The sequence below is a fragment of the Hemicordylus capensis genome, chromosome 3 (assembly GCF_027244095.1).
Source record: "Hemicordylus capensis ecotype Gifberg chromosome 3, rHemCap1.1.pri, whole genome shotgun sequence".
Classification (NCBI taxonomy): domain Eukaryota; kingdom Metazoa; phylum Chordata; class Lepidosauria; order Squamata; family Cordylidae; genus Hemicordylus; species Hemicordylus capensis.
Genome location: NC_069659.1, coordinates 58,831,202 through 58,846,382, shown reverse-complemented (window position 1 = coordinate 58,846,382; position 15,181 = coordinate 58,831,202). Strand labels below are relative to the sequence as shown.

At 40.8% G+C, this 15,181-nt stretch overlaps 1 protein-coding gene across 1 annotated transcript; it reads left to right on the top strand.

Annotated features, from left to right (window-relative positions):
- Positions 1–658: 658 nt before the first annotated feature.
- Positions 659–14,911, top strand: LOC128349072 (SH2 domain-containing protein 1B-like). The gene is made up of 4 exons (XM_053304972.1): positions 659–1,035; positions 2,522–2,585; positions 3,209–3,383; positions 12,127–14,911. The coding sequence occupies exons 1-4, from the start codon at positions 902–904 to the stop codon at positions 12,168–12,170; spliced, it is 417 nt and encodes a 138-aa protein (XP_053160947.1). The 5' UTR covers positions 659–901; the 3' UTR covers positions 12,171–14,911.
- The last annotated feature ends 270 nt before the right edge of the window (positions 14,912–15,181 follow it).

The following is a 15,181-nucleotide window of genomic DNA, read 5'->3' as shown; positions in this document are numbered from 1 at the left end:
TCCTCACAACAGGTCACTTCTATTCCTGTTTTACCAATGGAGAACTGAAACTTTCAGAGTATTATTTGCACAAGGTCATGAGGTGAAACCATGAATGAGCAGAATTCTGAGCCTAGTACTCCAATGCAGCAGGGGTGGTCTATGCACAGAAGCCGTTTTCAATGTGCAGATCTCTATCTGTATTTGGGACATCTTACACAAAAAGAGTGCTGTCAGGCGGGCAGTTCCCCTTGTTCAGACACCCCACCCCCTCCCCACAGCCAGGACCCACAGCTGTATGCACTATTTCAGTTGTTGGATTAGAGTTGCCCCAGCAACGCCAGACAGATGATTGGTGCTGTTCTCTTTGATATTGCAAAACACCTGTGGGATGCTGTGGGCAGAAGAAACCACATCCAGTCCCTTCTACAGTACCCCTGACAGGTGATCACATTGGTTGTCGGTTTGCCAAATGTGCTCAAACAGTTCCTTGAGTACAGCAGTGCTGCCTGGATTTCTGTACAGCATGCTGTACATGAGAGTATCTGAACCATTCTGGCTAAACTTCTAAACACAATATAATACATTCATTCTGTTTAGCTATTCTTTCTCAGTCTTGAGCAACTAAAAAACCAGTACTCTCTCTGCTTCTAGTCAAAAATGTGAAAATCTTTGTTTAAAGAGATTTGGAGTCGAGTACCGTAATCCATCTATCAGCTGCATTTCCTGTGCTGTCTCCTCTCTTAGTGACTACAGCGTTTCAAAAGTGTGAAAAACAGCCACGGTGTTGAACAACCTGCCATAAAGCCACCGTGTCAACCTCGCATCCTTTGATAAACTGCTCGGTTTCAGTTCAGAAGAGAATAGATCCTCTTTTGCATGTGACTCTTCACCATATATCTGGAAACAGCTTTTATAACAAATGGAACTTCAGTATTTCCATGGAAATATAACTAAGGACTATTGTGAAGATCTACTGAGCAAAAAAGGAAAAAATGGAAGCTTTTTAATACGAGAGAGTGAGAGCATACCGGGAGTCTTGTGCCTTTGTGTTTTGTAAGTATTTCCCTTTTTATTTTAACAGTTCACCTTCCTGCTCTTTTGGAGAGAATAGTTCTAATCCAAATAAATTTAACTGAACTTCAGTCATGAAAGTTCGTAATAACTAACTTAAACTCTATTGACATAAATGGGCTGGATTGGGTTGGGTCTAATCTGTTTGATATTTGAGATTTACTGCTTTTGGAAATTAGAAAACACTTTTTCAGCATGCATCCATATCATCCTAGGTGTGTGGGCATAACTGCTTCTGTTTTTATTGTAAACTGCTTTGTGAGTCTGGTCCAGAACAAATGGTGAAATAAAAATCAAGGAAGCAAACAAAGAGTAAATACAATGAAATCTACATCCATACCCACCCACCCCCCATGAAAATCATTTTTAAAATCCTTGTTGTATCTTCAACTATTTGCTAATTCAACGATTTCCTTCCTAATTTGTCGTCAATTGTATTAAAAACCCTTCTACCTAGAATGTTTCCTGAAAATCATAAAATCATCATGTTCTTCTCTTGAGAGGCACACAAGGCAGAGACTTGCACACACTAATGCCACCCATTTAATGGCACAACAGCCCCAGTGGAACTATATCCAGCAGGGTGATATACACATTGAGCCCAGTTTCCACAATCACCCCTGCTGAACCACAGCAATAGTGGTCAATATAAGGCAACTTCTTGTGTCTGTAAATATGACTGGTATTGAGCTACATTTAGCTTCTGTTGTGTTGAACCTTGGTTTTTTTCAAAATGCAACTGTTCTAATTTATCAGTATATATATTATTTTAATTTGTAGGGGAAAGACATTAGTTACCTCAATGAATGGCAGAACATATCTAGGCAACGATAGCACCATCTTGAATCAGAGATTTGCTTCTTCACACAGATGTTCAGATCTCTTCATCTGATTCACTGAAAGGCAATAACGATTGCTATCAGTCCCAATTACCTTTGGAAGAGAGTTTGTGTTCACTTACTTAGCTGGCAAACCTAACTATAACAGTGGCTAGATTATACTGTTCACTAGAAGTAACCTGAATCCAGAGGTGGACCTAGGTTATCTTGGAGCCTGGACCTAAAGGCCTTTGGGGGGCCCCCACTGCAAGTTAAGCATCATTTTTTAACGCATAGGTTCTTGAGAGCACAAACCCCGCCACCCAGGTCAGACTAAGGACAATTTGGGAGCCCTCAGGGGGTGTGAAGGCCCTGGACTTTGGCCCCAAAGTCCAGGGGTAAGAGCACCTCTGCTGAATCTACCAGGGGCAACTGCAGTTGATCTCTAGCATAGTGTGGGGGAAAGATGGCAATTGTTTGGTAGCCCACATGGCTAATTTCTCCCTGTTATATCTGGAGGATGTTTTTTTTTTCTTTTTATTAGCATCACCTACAAGCCTACACATATATGATTCTTTAACAAAAATCAACATTCCAACAATCGAATAATAAATCTTGTTTATTAATGTGTTTTACATTTTTAAAATCAGCTATGAACATATTATCTACACGTACCGAATCTTCAAGAAACATAATGGACATTTTATGATTCAGGTAAGATAATTCCTACAGCTAAAAGGTAAGCAAGCTAGTTTAAGAAAGATCTTGTTGCTAATTATTCCCTAACTCTACCCTCTAAAAACACACAGAAAAATAAATCTAACAGGATCCTACTGGTTTCGTATGATATCTTGTCTAACCTTTTAATCTTATTTAACTATTTAAAAACACACATGTATTTGTACAATGCAGGAATTTGTTTGTTTTGCTGTCCATTAATACAAAATCTTGGCAATGCCACACTTTCATCTTCAAAACCCTGGAATCTGTTTGGGATGGACTTTGCTAGGACCATTGTTGTTGGTTGTTTTTTTGTTTTTGTGTGTGTGTAAATATATATATATATATATATATATATATATATATATATATATACACGTACGTGTGTGTGTGTGTGTGTGTGTGTGTGTGAGAGAGAGAGAGAGAGAGAGAGAGAGAAACATATTACATGACAGCTCCAGATTACAGTGTTGTACTACTTAAAAGTTTCACTGAAATCACTGTCACCTTCAGTAAACATTCTGTCTCCTGAGTAGGAAAAAAAATTAATATTCACTCACTTTAGAATTAAGTACAAATTCAGTAGCAATCTACTTATTTTGTACATCATCTTGCAGACTTCTGAAGGTGCTCCAAAACAGGACTTCAGAACGTTAAAGGATTTAATTACCACCTACGAAAAACCCAATCAAGGACTAGTAATCCATCTACGCTATCCTGTAAATAGACCTACATCACACCAAAGATCTCGAAGTCTCAATGAAGAGAGAGATAACGCATATGAGATTCCTGGTAAGATATCAGCATAGCATATGAGTAATACTTAGTAAAGGTAGTGTGCCGTCGAGTCGGTGTAGTACTATACTGTATAAAGATTCTATTTTACAAGAAAGATAATAGGGATTCTTTTTTTTTTTTCAAATTAACAAAATCAGTGATGTAATGTGACCCTAACTGCATTTAGGGTCCTATTTCTAAACAAAATTGCCTTTCCGGTTAAAACAAAACACAAGAACAATGAAGCAAAGCTAAAGCAAGGCCACTGTGTTGTATTGCTTAGAGTATTGGATTACAATTAAAGGTAAAGTGTGCCGTTGAGTCACTGGCAACCACAGAGCCCCGTGATTGTCTTTGGTAGAATACAGGAGGGTTTACCATTGCCATCTCCCGCACAGTATGAGATGATGCCTTTCAGCATCTTCCTATATCGCTGCTGCCCGATATAGGTGTTTCCCATAATCTGGGAAACATACCAGCGGGCATTCGGACCGGACTACAATTAGGAAGACCTAAATTCACAACCCCCCCATGAAGCTCATTAAAGTCAGTCACTATCTCCCAGCTGAAGCTACTGTGCAGGGTTGCTGTGATGATAAAAAGGTAAGGTTTAAGGAACCACATAACTACCTTGAATTCCTTGGAATAAAAATGTAACACATAAGAATATTTTGAAAGATCATAGAGGAGTGTGACCCATTAAAAACAGACACAAGACACAGAAAGCTTTAAGAGCCTCTAAAAGCAGTACAATTTAAAGAAACAAACATTCTCCTGAGTGATTAAAAAGTGCATCCAATGTATCAAGCAACAGATATTTAAATTATTATTATTATTATTATTTTACAAATACTTAAATTGTAAGATGGCAGGAGCCATCTTAGAACATACAAGCCCCTATGTCTCACAAACAGAAGGGAAGCCTCTTTTAAAATGGTGGCTCCTGTGAAATATGTGTGCATAATCTAAAAACAGAGAAGTTACATGTTTTTTTTAGAATTTGTATGCAAATTGATAAGGATTTCTTTATTTCCCCTTTTCTTTATTTTACATCTGATTGAGACATCAGACACATTACAAAAAACAGGTACATGACTTAAGCAAAGCACTTAAGACAATAATATTTCTTTTTAATATAGTATATCATATAAAAAGAGCAGCCTCAGCCATGTCCTCTACATTGTTCCAAGTAAAAGAAATGCCTGCACATTATCCTATGTTTTGTTGTTCCAGAAAAAAATAAAAACATACATGTTATGTACAAATTTATCATCTGTTTGTCTCCCGAATCCTTACTAAATCAACCAATTTGTTTAAGCAGGCCAAGTTCTTATGAGTCAATCCAACATATCTGAAGGGTTGACATTTCTCTCATTTTTACCAAGAGCGAATCTGGGAGGGATCAACAGATTTTATTTATTGCTAAATGTATATACCACCTTTTATTAAAACAATCCCAAGGTGGTTAATTAATTAATGCATAATTAATTCTCAGTCTTGCATTAATACCATTAATTTTACATTACAAAATAATATAATTAATAGTTCAAGATATAAATTATAAAAGGTCATTTCTGCAATACATTTCACTATTTGGACCAGCATGTAAATTTTACGCAAAATGTAAAAACAAATCTGCTCCCATACATTGCATAAATACAACTATGTGTTTACATTAAGTATGAACACACTCCTTCAAGTTTACACCCAAAGTTATACTGGGTATATTCCACAACCAGATCCAAATATCATCACTTAGTCTGGACCACATCATTTCCCCATTTCATTTGAGAAACATTTGTTCCCAACTCTAAATTTAGAATAAGCTTATACATAATGCTTAAGGTGCTTTTTCTATGTGGCACTAATTTTATTTGATTGAACTCTATTATGTTTCTCTGATAACCAATAACTCAGATTGGTGATTCCTAATTAACACATGTATTACCCATCCAATTTCTTAATACTAGAAGCATGAACACTCTGTTAACCCATAATCTGGATAATATTTGTATAGAATTTCATGAATTATTTATTATTAATAATTATCATTATAATTTTTATCATCGCTTTATCATCGCCACCACAGCCCCTGGTGGCGCAGTGGTAAAAAAACTGCCGCCCTGTAACCAGAAGGTTACAAGTTCGATCCTAACCAAGGGGCTCAAGGTTGACTCAGCCTTCCATGCTTCCGAGGTCGGTAAAATGAGTACCCAGAATGTTGGGGGCAATATGCTAAATCATTGTAAACCGCTTAGAGAGCTCCAGCTATAGAGCGGTATATAAATGTAAGTGCTATTGCTATTGCTATTTTCAACAAAATGTTTTCAAAGTGAAAAACTTCAAATGACCTCCTTAATGCACAAAATATATTAAATATATTAATATACAGTATAATAAATAAATATATTAAAATAGCTCTCCCCACCTCCACCCCTCATGTGTTATTTATTATCCATTTGCTACTTGGTTCTCTGCCACGTATTGCCTCCTGAAGTGCCTCCTGAAGTGCCTTCAGCTGGCATGCTAAATGGAGAACTGAGGATGGTGTATCACACTGAAACGTTTGCTTGGTTGTTTTAGAGTAAAACTTGTAAGTTGTCTTAATATATTTTGCACATTAAAGAGGTCATTTGAAGTTTGTCTTTGGAGCAGTGTAATGCGTATTTCATAGCTGATATATACCATCTTGTTCTCAAAATGGTTTATACAGAACTAAAATAATAAGAAGATGGTTCCCTGTCCTCAAAGGGCTCACAGTCTAAAAAGAATCACAAGGTAGACACAAGCAGCAGCCACTGGAGGGATACTGTGCTGGAGTTGAATAGGGCCAGTTTGAAAGGTGCCTCTTTGCCCAGGTAGCAGGGTCCCCTTTTGGATTAAGACTTTTAATCATGGAGGATTCATGCCCTCCCTATGGTTGTGCGTTACCCAAAAGATCATTATTTTCTACATCATTTTAACTTTTTAACAAATGGAGACCAGGAGTTAACTTTAAAAAAAAAAATACAGTTAAGGCAAAGCATCTTCATGTTTGGATTAGATGTTATAATAGATATTTCCTGGTACAGCGCCTGTGCCACAATGTGTTCTGGGACAGTTATGCTGCTCTGTTCTAACACCATTAGTGCCCTGTCCTGAGTGCACCCAAACTGAATTGTTAGTAAAGCCACCTGCTGATATTTTTTTTATACAAGGGGGTGCTAAACTGCCCATATTTAAAAGCTCTTACATAGTCTTTTCTGAAACTCAAGACGGTTTGTGTGTGACTGTCACACACTTGCCTGTTGACACAGTCTCCAACTGTCTCCCTTCCTCTGCTCCTGTTCAAAGTCTATTGAGGTGGTCTCAGAAGTGCTGGGGAGCGGGTTGTCACCCTCTTCCTCCACCAGCCAGCAGGGAGAGGAGTCAGACCACTACTTGCTAGGACACTCTAGGGCCAAGTCATTCCCATCTCTCCTGAGCTCCTCATCCCTGGCCATCCATACCTTAAATAAAGCCCTGCAATCAGGGCAATCCCAACCACCCTCTCCCGACTCCGTCCTCTCCAATCTAGCTGCCTCCATCCTTCAGCCTTTACCCATCTCACCAGCTGTTGAGGCCCTGCCTTCTCCTCTTCGCCACCAGGAGGCAACCTGCTGGGCCATGCTGGCCCACCCACACTCTGTTGGTTCCCAGGTTCACCCACGCTGGCTCCACCTACGCGGGCTCCACCCACACTCCATCAGTTCCCGGGTCTCCTGGCTCTCCCCGGCACCTGGGGAAGGTCCCGGTCAGCTTTGACTGTACCCAAGAGCGGTGCGGCCTTCGTCTTCTTGGCCCCGCGACCGGGTGAGTAATCGGGCCTTCTCACAGTTGGCGGGAAGGCTGGACAGTAAACAAACACATTTCAGTGACAACTGCAACCATTTTTTCAGTATTAATGTTGGCTGGGACCTTCTGCTTGCAAAGCAAATTTCTTTGGCAGGATGATTTTAAGAGTCATTGCAAGCTGTATAAAACTGGAAATGAGGGATAATTTGTGTATATGTAAGAACAGCAGAGGAATGTGAGGGCATTTAGATAGGTGAATTTAGATAAGGCAGTTACATTATTCATGCTATATTATTTATTTATTCATGTTCCATGAATGCTTACTCAAAGGAAACTGTCTCCAACTTCAGTGGAGGCTAAACACAAATAAGTGTGCATAAGATCAGATCAGATAGTGGCTGACATTCTGCATGGTGGAATGCTGGCATGAGGGAACCTTCCAGAGCTTCTGTGCAACATAAAAGGCAGCCCTGACTGTGCTGCATGACATGGCAATTGCACAATGACTTAAAACAGCATCTGGGCAGTTGCACAGCACTACTCCCATTGAAAACTGCCCAGGCGCTGATTTAAGTCATTGTGCAACTGCCCTGCTGCACAGCACCACTGAGGCTGCCTTTCACATGCTCAGCAGCCCCGGTGGGTCTCTTAACACCATCAACCTGCTATCCAGAACATTGGCAACCCTCTTGAACTTCTGTTTAATATCTGAACATCCAAAAGGCTCTAGTCAGCACAAAGTGTCAGTCACTATTAGAACTGAATAATACATATCTGGGTTTAGATGGCCTTCCAGCAGAACTCTGACCAACATCGAGACTAAGTTTATGCTGGCAGAAGAGTGTTTTCTGTTGCATAGGGGTGCAATTTTAGCCCGACTCCTTGCTTCTCTCTGCAGCCATCTGAGCCTCCCAAAAATATGTCCCTAAGGACTGTGGGACACTTTGGAACATATTTTCAGAAAGCATAGAGGGCCTCAGTGGGCAAGGTAGGCACTGACGAAAATTGGCCTTTCCCCTTTGCATGACAGAAAACACTCTTCCGCTAGCACATTAATCTGGATGTCAGTCAATGTTTTTTTATTTTTAAATCTGACTTTTTTCATGAAGTATTACAATCAGAAGGAATGCCAGATTCCTGGAAGAAATCAAAAGCTATATCAGAACTATGTACAGTACGAATCCAGCTTTATATATGTGGAATACATAGGGAATACACTGAATACATAAAGAAAAAACTAATAGGGAACAGACGACAGCCTTATAATCCAAACTGAGAATGTGCAAACAAATTTTACATTTGTCAGATTTTTGATCCCAAATGCCCCAGTTAACTTGGGGTATTTACATCACTGCATTTTGAATGACCAATTCAAACTGAAGACAGACTTGAATAATCTAAATTTGAATATGTCCTGGTTTGGCTTTGATCTAACAACCCTCAAAGGGCATTCTCTTGGCACAATGAGGCTTTGTCATCCCCATCCCCACTAGTTCCTTGTGCCTAAGACTAAAACTGTTCCTAAGAGCTGGGGGATGCTCCATGTGGCACAGGGGGCTGCAGCTTGAAGGGGAACAGAGTGAAACTGGAGAGCTCTCTTTGCACAAGTGCCTTCTGCCTGCACTAGGCACTCTCTGGATCCAAGCCAATATCAATAGTTAAATGAAACGTTTTGTATACACAATTTTCCATATCAACATTTACTTGTATTTGTAAGTAGAAGTATTGATTTATGGCAAGGCAAAGCAAAATAAAACAAAATCTCAAGGCTATATTGTTGTTTCCAGTTACCACCCTATAGTAATTTATTACTGGAGTTTAATAACCTCAAGACTTGTTTATTAAAACCAGAAATAAACCCCAGGTGGCTGACATGATGACACACTGCAGAGATTTAGAATAAATGGATCGATTGATAGATAAATGGATTGAAATGTTCATTCAGAACATTTTGCAAAAAAGATAGTTCTTAAAGTGAAGATATTATATTGCAATATTAGTTATGGATCTGATGTTCTAATTTGTGTTGAAATTCACATGTTCTTCTTTAGATGTTTGTCTTGTATTGACAATTCTGTGGAAACTCAAATGGCTGGTGATACAAGAAAAACAAGACAAAAGACAAAAAGCCTAAGGCTTTTCAAACAGCAGGCTTTATCACGAGTTTACTGTGATGCTTCACTGTACGTTTGGGGCATATGTTGATTTCTATGGGGAATATTGCTGTCCATATAAATGATGTTTATGTCATTCCACACTTTTCTATCATGAATAGCCCGCAAATCTGTGGAAAAGGCAGAATAAAAAATACACCCCTTTTGCTGTGTTGAATGCAGGAGGGGGTTTTGTGCATGTCCAACTGCAGCATATTAGACTGCACCCTGTCAATGGGTTTCCGCGGGAGGCGTAGGTGGGGCCATTACCTTCACTGGGCCGAGGGGTGGGTTTGGCAAGGAGGAGAGTATTTTTCACCCCGTCCACATTTTCCTGCCTTCTTTGGTCATTACTTGCATCTGTGTCTTCTGGGCCTCTGGAAAAGAATGCAGAGCAGCCCCCTTGCCCTCTCCAGCCCACAAAGCATTTGCTTTATGCTGAAAGGATAAGGGGGGAGGGGAGCATCCCACCAACAGGAAACAAATTCTTCACCTTGGAGAAGCTGAGTGAGGGACATTTCTTCCCAGCTGGCCAGGAGGATGAAAGGGGGAGGAATGTAGCCAGAGCATGAATGTGCCCAGCCTCCACAGTTGGTGGGGGCGGCGGGAGGAGTGTGTCAGGTAGGGTTGCCAACAGTCCTGGATTGGCCGGGACATCCTGTCATTTCAGGGAAAAGTGCTTGTCCCATCTGGGACACTCTTTCCCCCATATTTGGTTGGCTGGCGAGTGGCAGCCAGCACGAACTCCACTCTCCCATAACTCTTTCCCTGTTCACTCGCAGGCTGCAGCTGCTGAGCTGCTCCACCCATCCCCTGCCCACCCAACAATTGGCTATTTGGTGGGTGGGCAGGGCAAGCTTGCACTGAAGCCTGCGTGCAGCTCCTCCTGGCTTCTACAGCAGTGCCAGCTGCATGAATGGCCCCACCCCGAGACACCGCCTGACTTGTGTCCCTTATTCAGGCAACAGAATGTTGGCAACCCTAGCGGCAGGGGTGGATAAAAACAGTAGGAAAAGCTTGAGCTTTGACACAGCCCACAATCACTTTGAATAAAATTACATGTGCAAATCTACTGATCCTACTGCAACCAAGCCTCTCATATAGAGAGGCTCCCTATAACCATGCAGCATAGGAAGTATGTGTGCAAGGCGCAGGCTTTCAGAGAAAGGCTGCAGCAGCACTCAAGCACTTGGGTGTGTGTGCAGTTTTTGCCATTTCCCCCTTCCCTCTCAAGTGCTTTCTAACACTCATAAATGTGTCACTGTTGGCTGTGCAACCCAAGGGACATATTCCCACATGTCGCAAGGTAGTTGCGGAGGAAGGGGAGATAAGCAAAAATCTCCCCACATGTGAGCACAGCCATAGCTTTAGTTTGCATGCTCACAGTATTACTCAGGATGTTGGCTGGTAATTTCCTTTTAAAAATTGTGTTATGTATTTTGTCTTTAAAACCTTTTCTTGAAAAATGGAAAATCCTGTTTTGCATTCATTTTATAGAGCTGCATTGCAAGCAAAGGTTAAATATTATGTTACATAAAAGGTAACTAAAATGGTCCAAAGTGTCTGAACCAGGTCACTGATTAAAGCCAGAGGCTGACATCCTAACAAAGAGCTTGCAGAAGGACATTGTAGTAGCGCAAAGCTACTTGCCTTAAGTCTGGAGCTTTCTTCCAGATGATGAGTGCTGTGCTAAGGTAAGTGCTTGTACAACTGCAGCATCTCTCATTTGTTTAGGAGGGAACTCTGTGAAATTGCACAGTTCCCTGTTCTGAGCACAACCATGTGACCTTCTTGTACAAGTGCAACTTTCCTTGTTACACAAGCACTTCCTTAGGGTGTCAGCCAGTGAACAAGAAGTTTTTCACATTCAGCTTTTACTTCGCATCTCCTCTGGAATGGAGGTGTGTTTTCACATATTGGCCAAATTTACCCCAAAGCCCCTGCAAGCTATCACAGAGCACGTCACACATGGTTCGGGTTTTTCATTGTGCATTAGAGTGTAGTCCAATTTATATCTGGGGTTTTTAAAAATCCACTTTTTGTTTCAGTTTTTTGTGGCAACTTTGAACTTGCAGTAAAGCCCTGCAGTAAAGCTGTCTGGGAAAACTCCTGGAGAGTCACTCATGAACCTATGGATGAACCAGGTGGACCATGTTGAGACTGGATCCAAGGGCAAATGCTTGCCTCCTTTGAGGAGACGGTGGTGTCATGAGTGGGCTGACAGACTCTTGCCACTACCCTCACCACCATGTGGTTCCATTATCCAGTAAGGAGGGCAGGACAAGGAATTATCACACATGTTGCTTGGAGGCTCACACAACAGCTCCTCCTCCCACTCTCCCCACCAGCCAATAGGCTTTCTCTCAAAGGTTCTGCAAAGATGCAGACAACTTTAAGAGATAACCCACTGGCCAGTAGGGATTTGGTGGCAGCAGCAGCAGCTCCTTAGAGGATCCTCCCATCAACACTGCGAGGGAAGGGTCCTACTATCTAAGGGTGGGAGCAGGAGGACTTGCCGCTGAAGAATTCAGCAACAGCAAACCCACCCAGTAGCCCCTTCAAGGTTAATACTGAGCCAGTTTGGTCAATTGCCGTCCAGAACACACAATAAAGTCAGGGATGCACTGGAAGCATGCCCACCCCGACGTCACAGGACAACCTCCCAACACACTCATGGGGCCTCCCTTAAGAGTGTGAAGGAAGTGTTCTTCTGAATCACTCCTCTACATGCACTCCAAAATCCCGTTTAAACAAAGCAAAGAAATAATTATGGATTGCCGTTTTCTTTCCAGAAACTGAAGACGGAGAAGACTATGTTGATGTTCTGCCCGAGTGATCAAGCTGAAAGATAATTTCTCATTACTTGCTTCATCTCATCCCAGAATGGTCATGTCTTTTCATCACCAGTGGCCACTAATCTGGAGTGGGTTGCATCCATGACTGAATCTTCTAGTCAATTGGATTCTACATTTGTTAGTACCCTGCCTATTACTGTGAAACGATTGCAATTTCTTACACTGTTTAACTCTTTTAACTGCCTTTGTAAAAACAAGGGCTGACATGGTACGCAGTCCTAACAGCAACAGGAGAGTATTGCAGCACTGTTGTTGTGGACATAGAAGCAGCAGTGCCACGGTGGGCAGGATGTCATTTGCACAACCAGAGTTACTGCAGTTTCTCCCATTGTGGAGAATAGGATAAATTACAGGAACTTTGGTTGTACAACCGGCATCCTCTCCAGTGGCACAGCTGCTTGTCTACAGCAGCTGTGACACACCATCCTGTCACTATTAGGAAAGCGCATCATACGTCCCCCTCACCCCCACCTTCTCTTTACTTGGTGTGAATAAGCATTCCCACTTAAGTGACCACACCCTTATTGAAGTGAGCTCTGGCCCAAAAATTCTTATGCCACAATAAATTTGTTCAGACTCTTTGTTCTTTAATGATTACAGCAACACTGTTATGTTATGGTAAATTTTGGGAAACAGCAGTTCCCTCAATTTCTAAATGGGAAATCAAATTGTATTCATTTGCAGTTATGGCAAAACTTTCTAATTCTTTAAGAAGTGAAGTAAGACAAAAATATAATAGAATTCTCTAAAATTGGAGCCACTTTGTTATTGTTATTGTTATTATTATTATTATTATTTTGGCAAAATAAGCCAGAAGACAGTAACTTAAAACATTTGTTCAATGTGTTGTAAAATATATTTTTTCTATTCTGACATTTGTAATTTAATACTTTTTTCCTATCATTGTTTACATTTTAATTTTTGAAAATGAAACAAATTTAAAAATATAACATGTTGTTGCCTTTTCATCTCAACAGATCAGTGTATTATTGCTGATTATATGGACTTAAGCTAGAACTTGCTACAGCAGTGGCAATACATCTTTTGCTTTTTCCTATTTACTGCTAGAATTTACTCTTTTTGGTAGTCATGTGTATAAATACTTTCGATTTTTTAAAAATATATTTTGGCAATTTATTATTAAGAATGTTTATATACTGCTTTTCAACAAAATGTAAGCTGTTTACATAGCAAAAGCCATGAGAAAAAGAATGAAATTATTGTTCAGTTACCATAGGGAACAGCATAGAAACAGTGGCTGACATCCAGACCAAGTAACTCCTGACTAGTCCTAGTGAAATTAAAGAGTCCTTTAGACCAGGGATTCTCAACATGTGGGTCCCCAGATGTAATTGGACTTCAACTCCCATAATTCCCAACCAAAGGCCGCTGGGGCTGGGGATTATGGGAGTTGAAGTCCAATTACATCTGGGGACCCACACATTGAGAATCCCTGCTTTAGACTACTCCCTGAATCATACTGTTCAAAAAGTTAGTCTGGATGTCAGCCACTGATTGACAAAACATGTATATCAGGAACAAAACATATATGTCAGGAGGCTCTGCGGGAACATGCCAGGAACCTGCAACTCCCCCAGTCGTCCTACAAGCAGAGGGTTGTTGTATCATGGAGCTAAAACTGCAGTGCACTGCTCTTGCTACAGAACCAGTTTACAATGTTGAAAACACAAATTAATCTTGCAGAGCACTTCCGGAGCGCAAGCAGCACTCAGAAGTATCAGCTTAGACAGATACACCAGCTCCATCTGTTTCTTGAGATGAACAATCTCAAAACAGTGGTGCATATGCTGGTAACCTCCAGGCATGACTACTAAAATGCAATCTGTGTTGGGCTACGTAACATAAGATCAGCCCTGCTAGATCAGGCCCAATGCACATCCAGTCCAGCATCCTGTTTCACACCAGATGCCTCTTGAGAAGTCCACAGGCAAGAGGTGAGGCCATGCCTTCTATCTTGCTGTTGATCCCCTGCAATTTGGAGGCATTGTGCCTCTCAGGTTGGAGGTAGCCTATAGCCACCAAACTAATAGCCATTGATAGACCTGTGCTCCATGAATTTGTCCAAGCCCCTTTTAAAGGCATCCTAGCTAATGGTCATAACCACATCCCATGACAGAGAATTCCACAGATTAATTGTGTGCTGTGTGGAAAAGTACTTCCTTTTGTTGGTCCTAAATGGTCCTAAATTTCCCACACTTCAGTTTCATGGAATAACCCCTGGTATTCTAGTGTTGTGAGAGAGGGAGCAAAATTTCTCTCTGTCCACTCTCTCTATTCCATGCAAAATTCAGCAGCCAGCTTTGTCACTGTGGCAAGCAACCAAAAGAAACCATATTACTTCTATTTTAAAAGAATGACGCTGGCTGCCAATATGCTTCTGGGCAAAATACAAAGTGCTGGGTCATTACCTACAAAGCCCTAAACAACGTTGTCCCACAGTATTTAAGAAATATGATTGCCACTGGTTCATCTGGTAACTATTCAGGGTCAGGCTGCTTTGCCAAGTCTGACAGCTTTTAAAAAGACTCTAAAGATGCACCTTTTCAACAAAGCTTTTATTTAGATTTAAAAAGTATTTTAAAATGTTTTTGCTGTTGTTTTAATTTTTATGCTGTATTTTATTAGGTAAGTGGCCTGGAGATGCAAATTGGAGCAGTATATAAATGTGCAAAACTACTAAATAAATTTCATCCAATGCTCACCTTGTATTTTTGTTTATATAAACCAGACTTTACAAAGACAGCACTGGGAACTCTCCTTCAAAGGAAACAAAAATATGTATACTGCTACAACCCCTGGAACTTCTCACAGCTGGAGAAGTGGGGCTACAAGCAGCATAGCAATATATATGAAAACACACTATAAGCAGTTTGCAAATAAGTTTGCACCTTGCTAAGACAGGATTTAACAGCTTGTTGCTTAGTATTTGTGACACTCCAACTTTTTAACAAGAGATCTGCACACACAGGAA

Excerpts from the sequence above, each read along its gene's own strand:
- LOC128349072 (XM_053304972.1), top strand. The coding sequence starts at position 902 with ATGGAACTTCAGTATTTCCATGGAAATATAACTAAGGACTATTGTGAA. Across the intron at positions 2,586-3,208 it reads ATGGACATTTTATGATTCAG|ACTTCTGAAGGTGCTCCAAA; the intron begins GTAAGATAATTC and ends ATCATCTTGCAG. Across the intron at positions 3,384-12,126 it reads TAACGCATATGAGATTCCTG|AAACTGAAGACGGAGAAGAC; the intron begins GTAAGATATCAG and ends TTTTCTTTCCAG.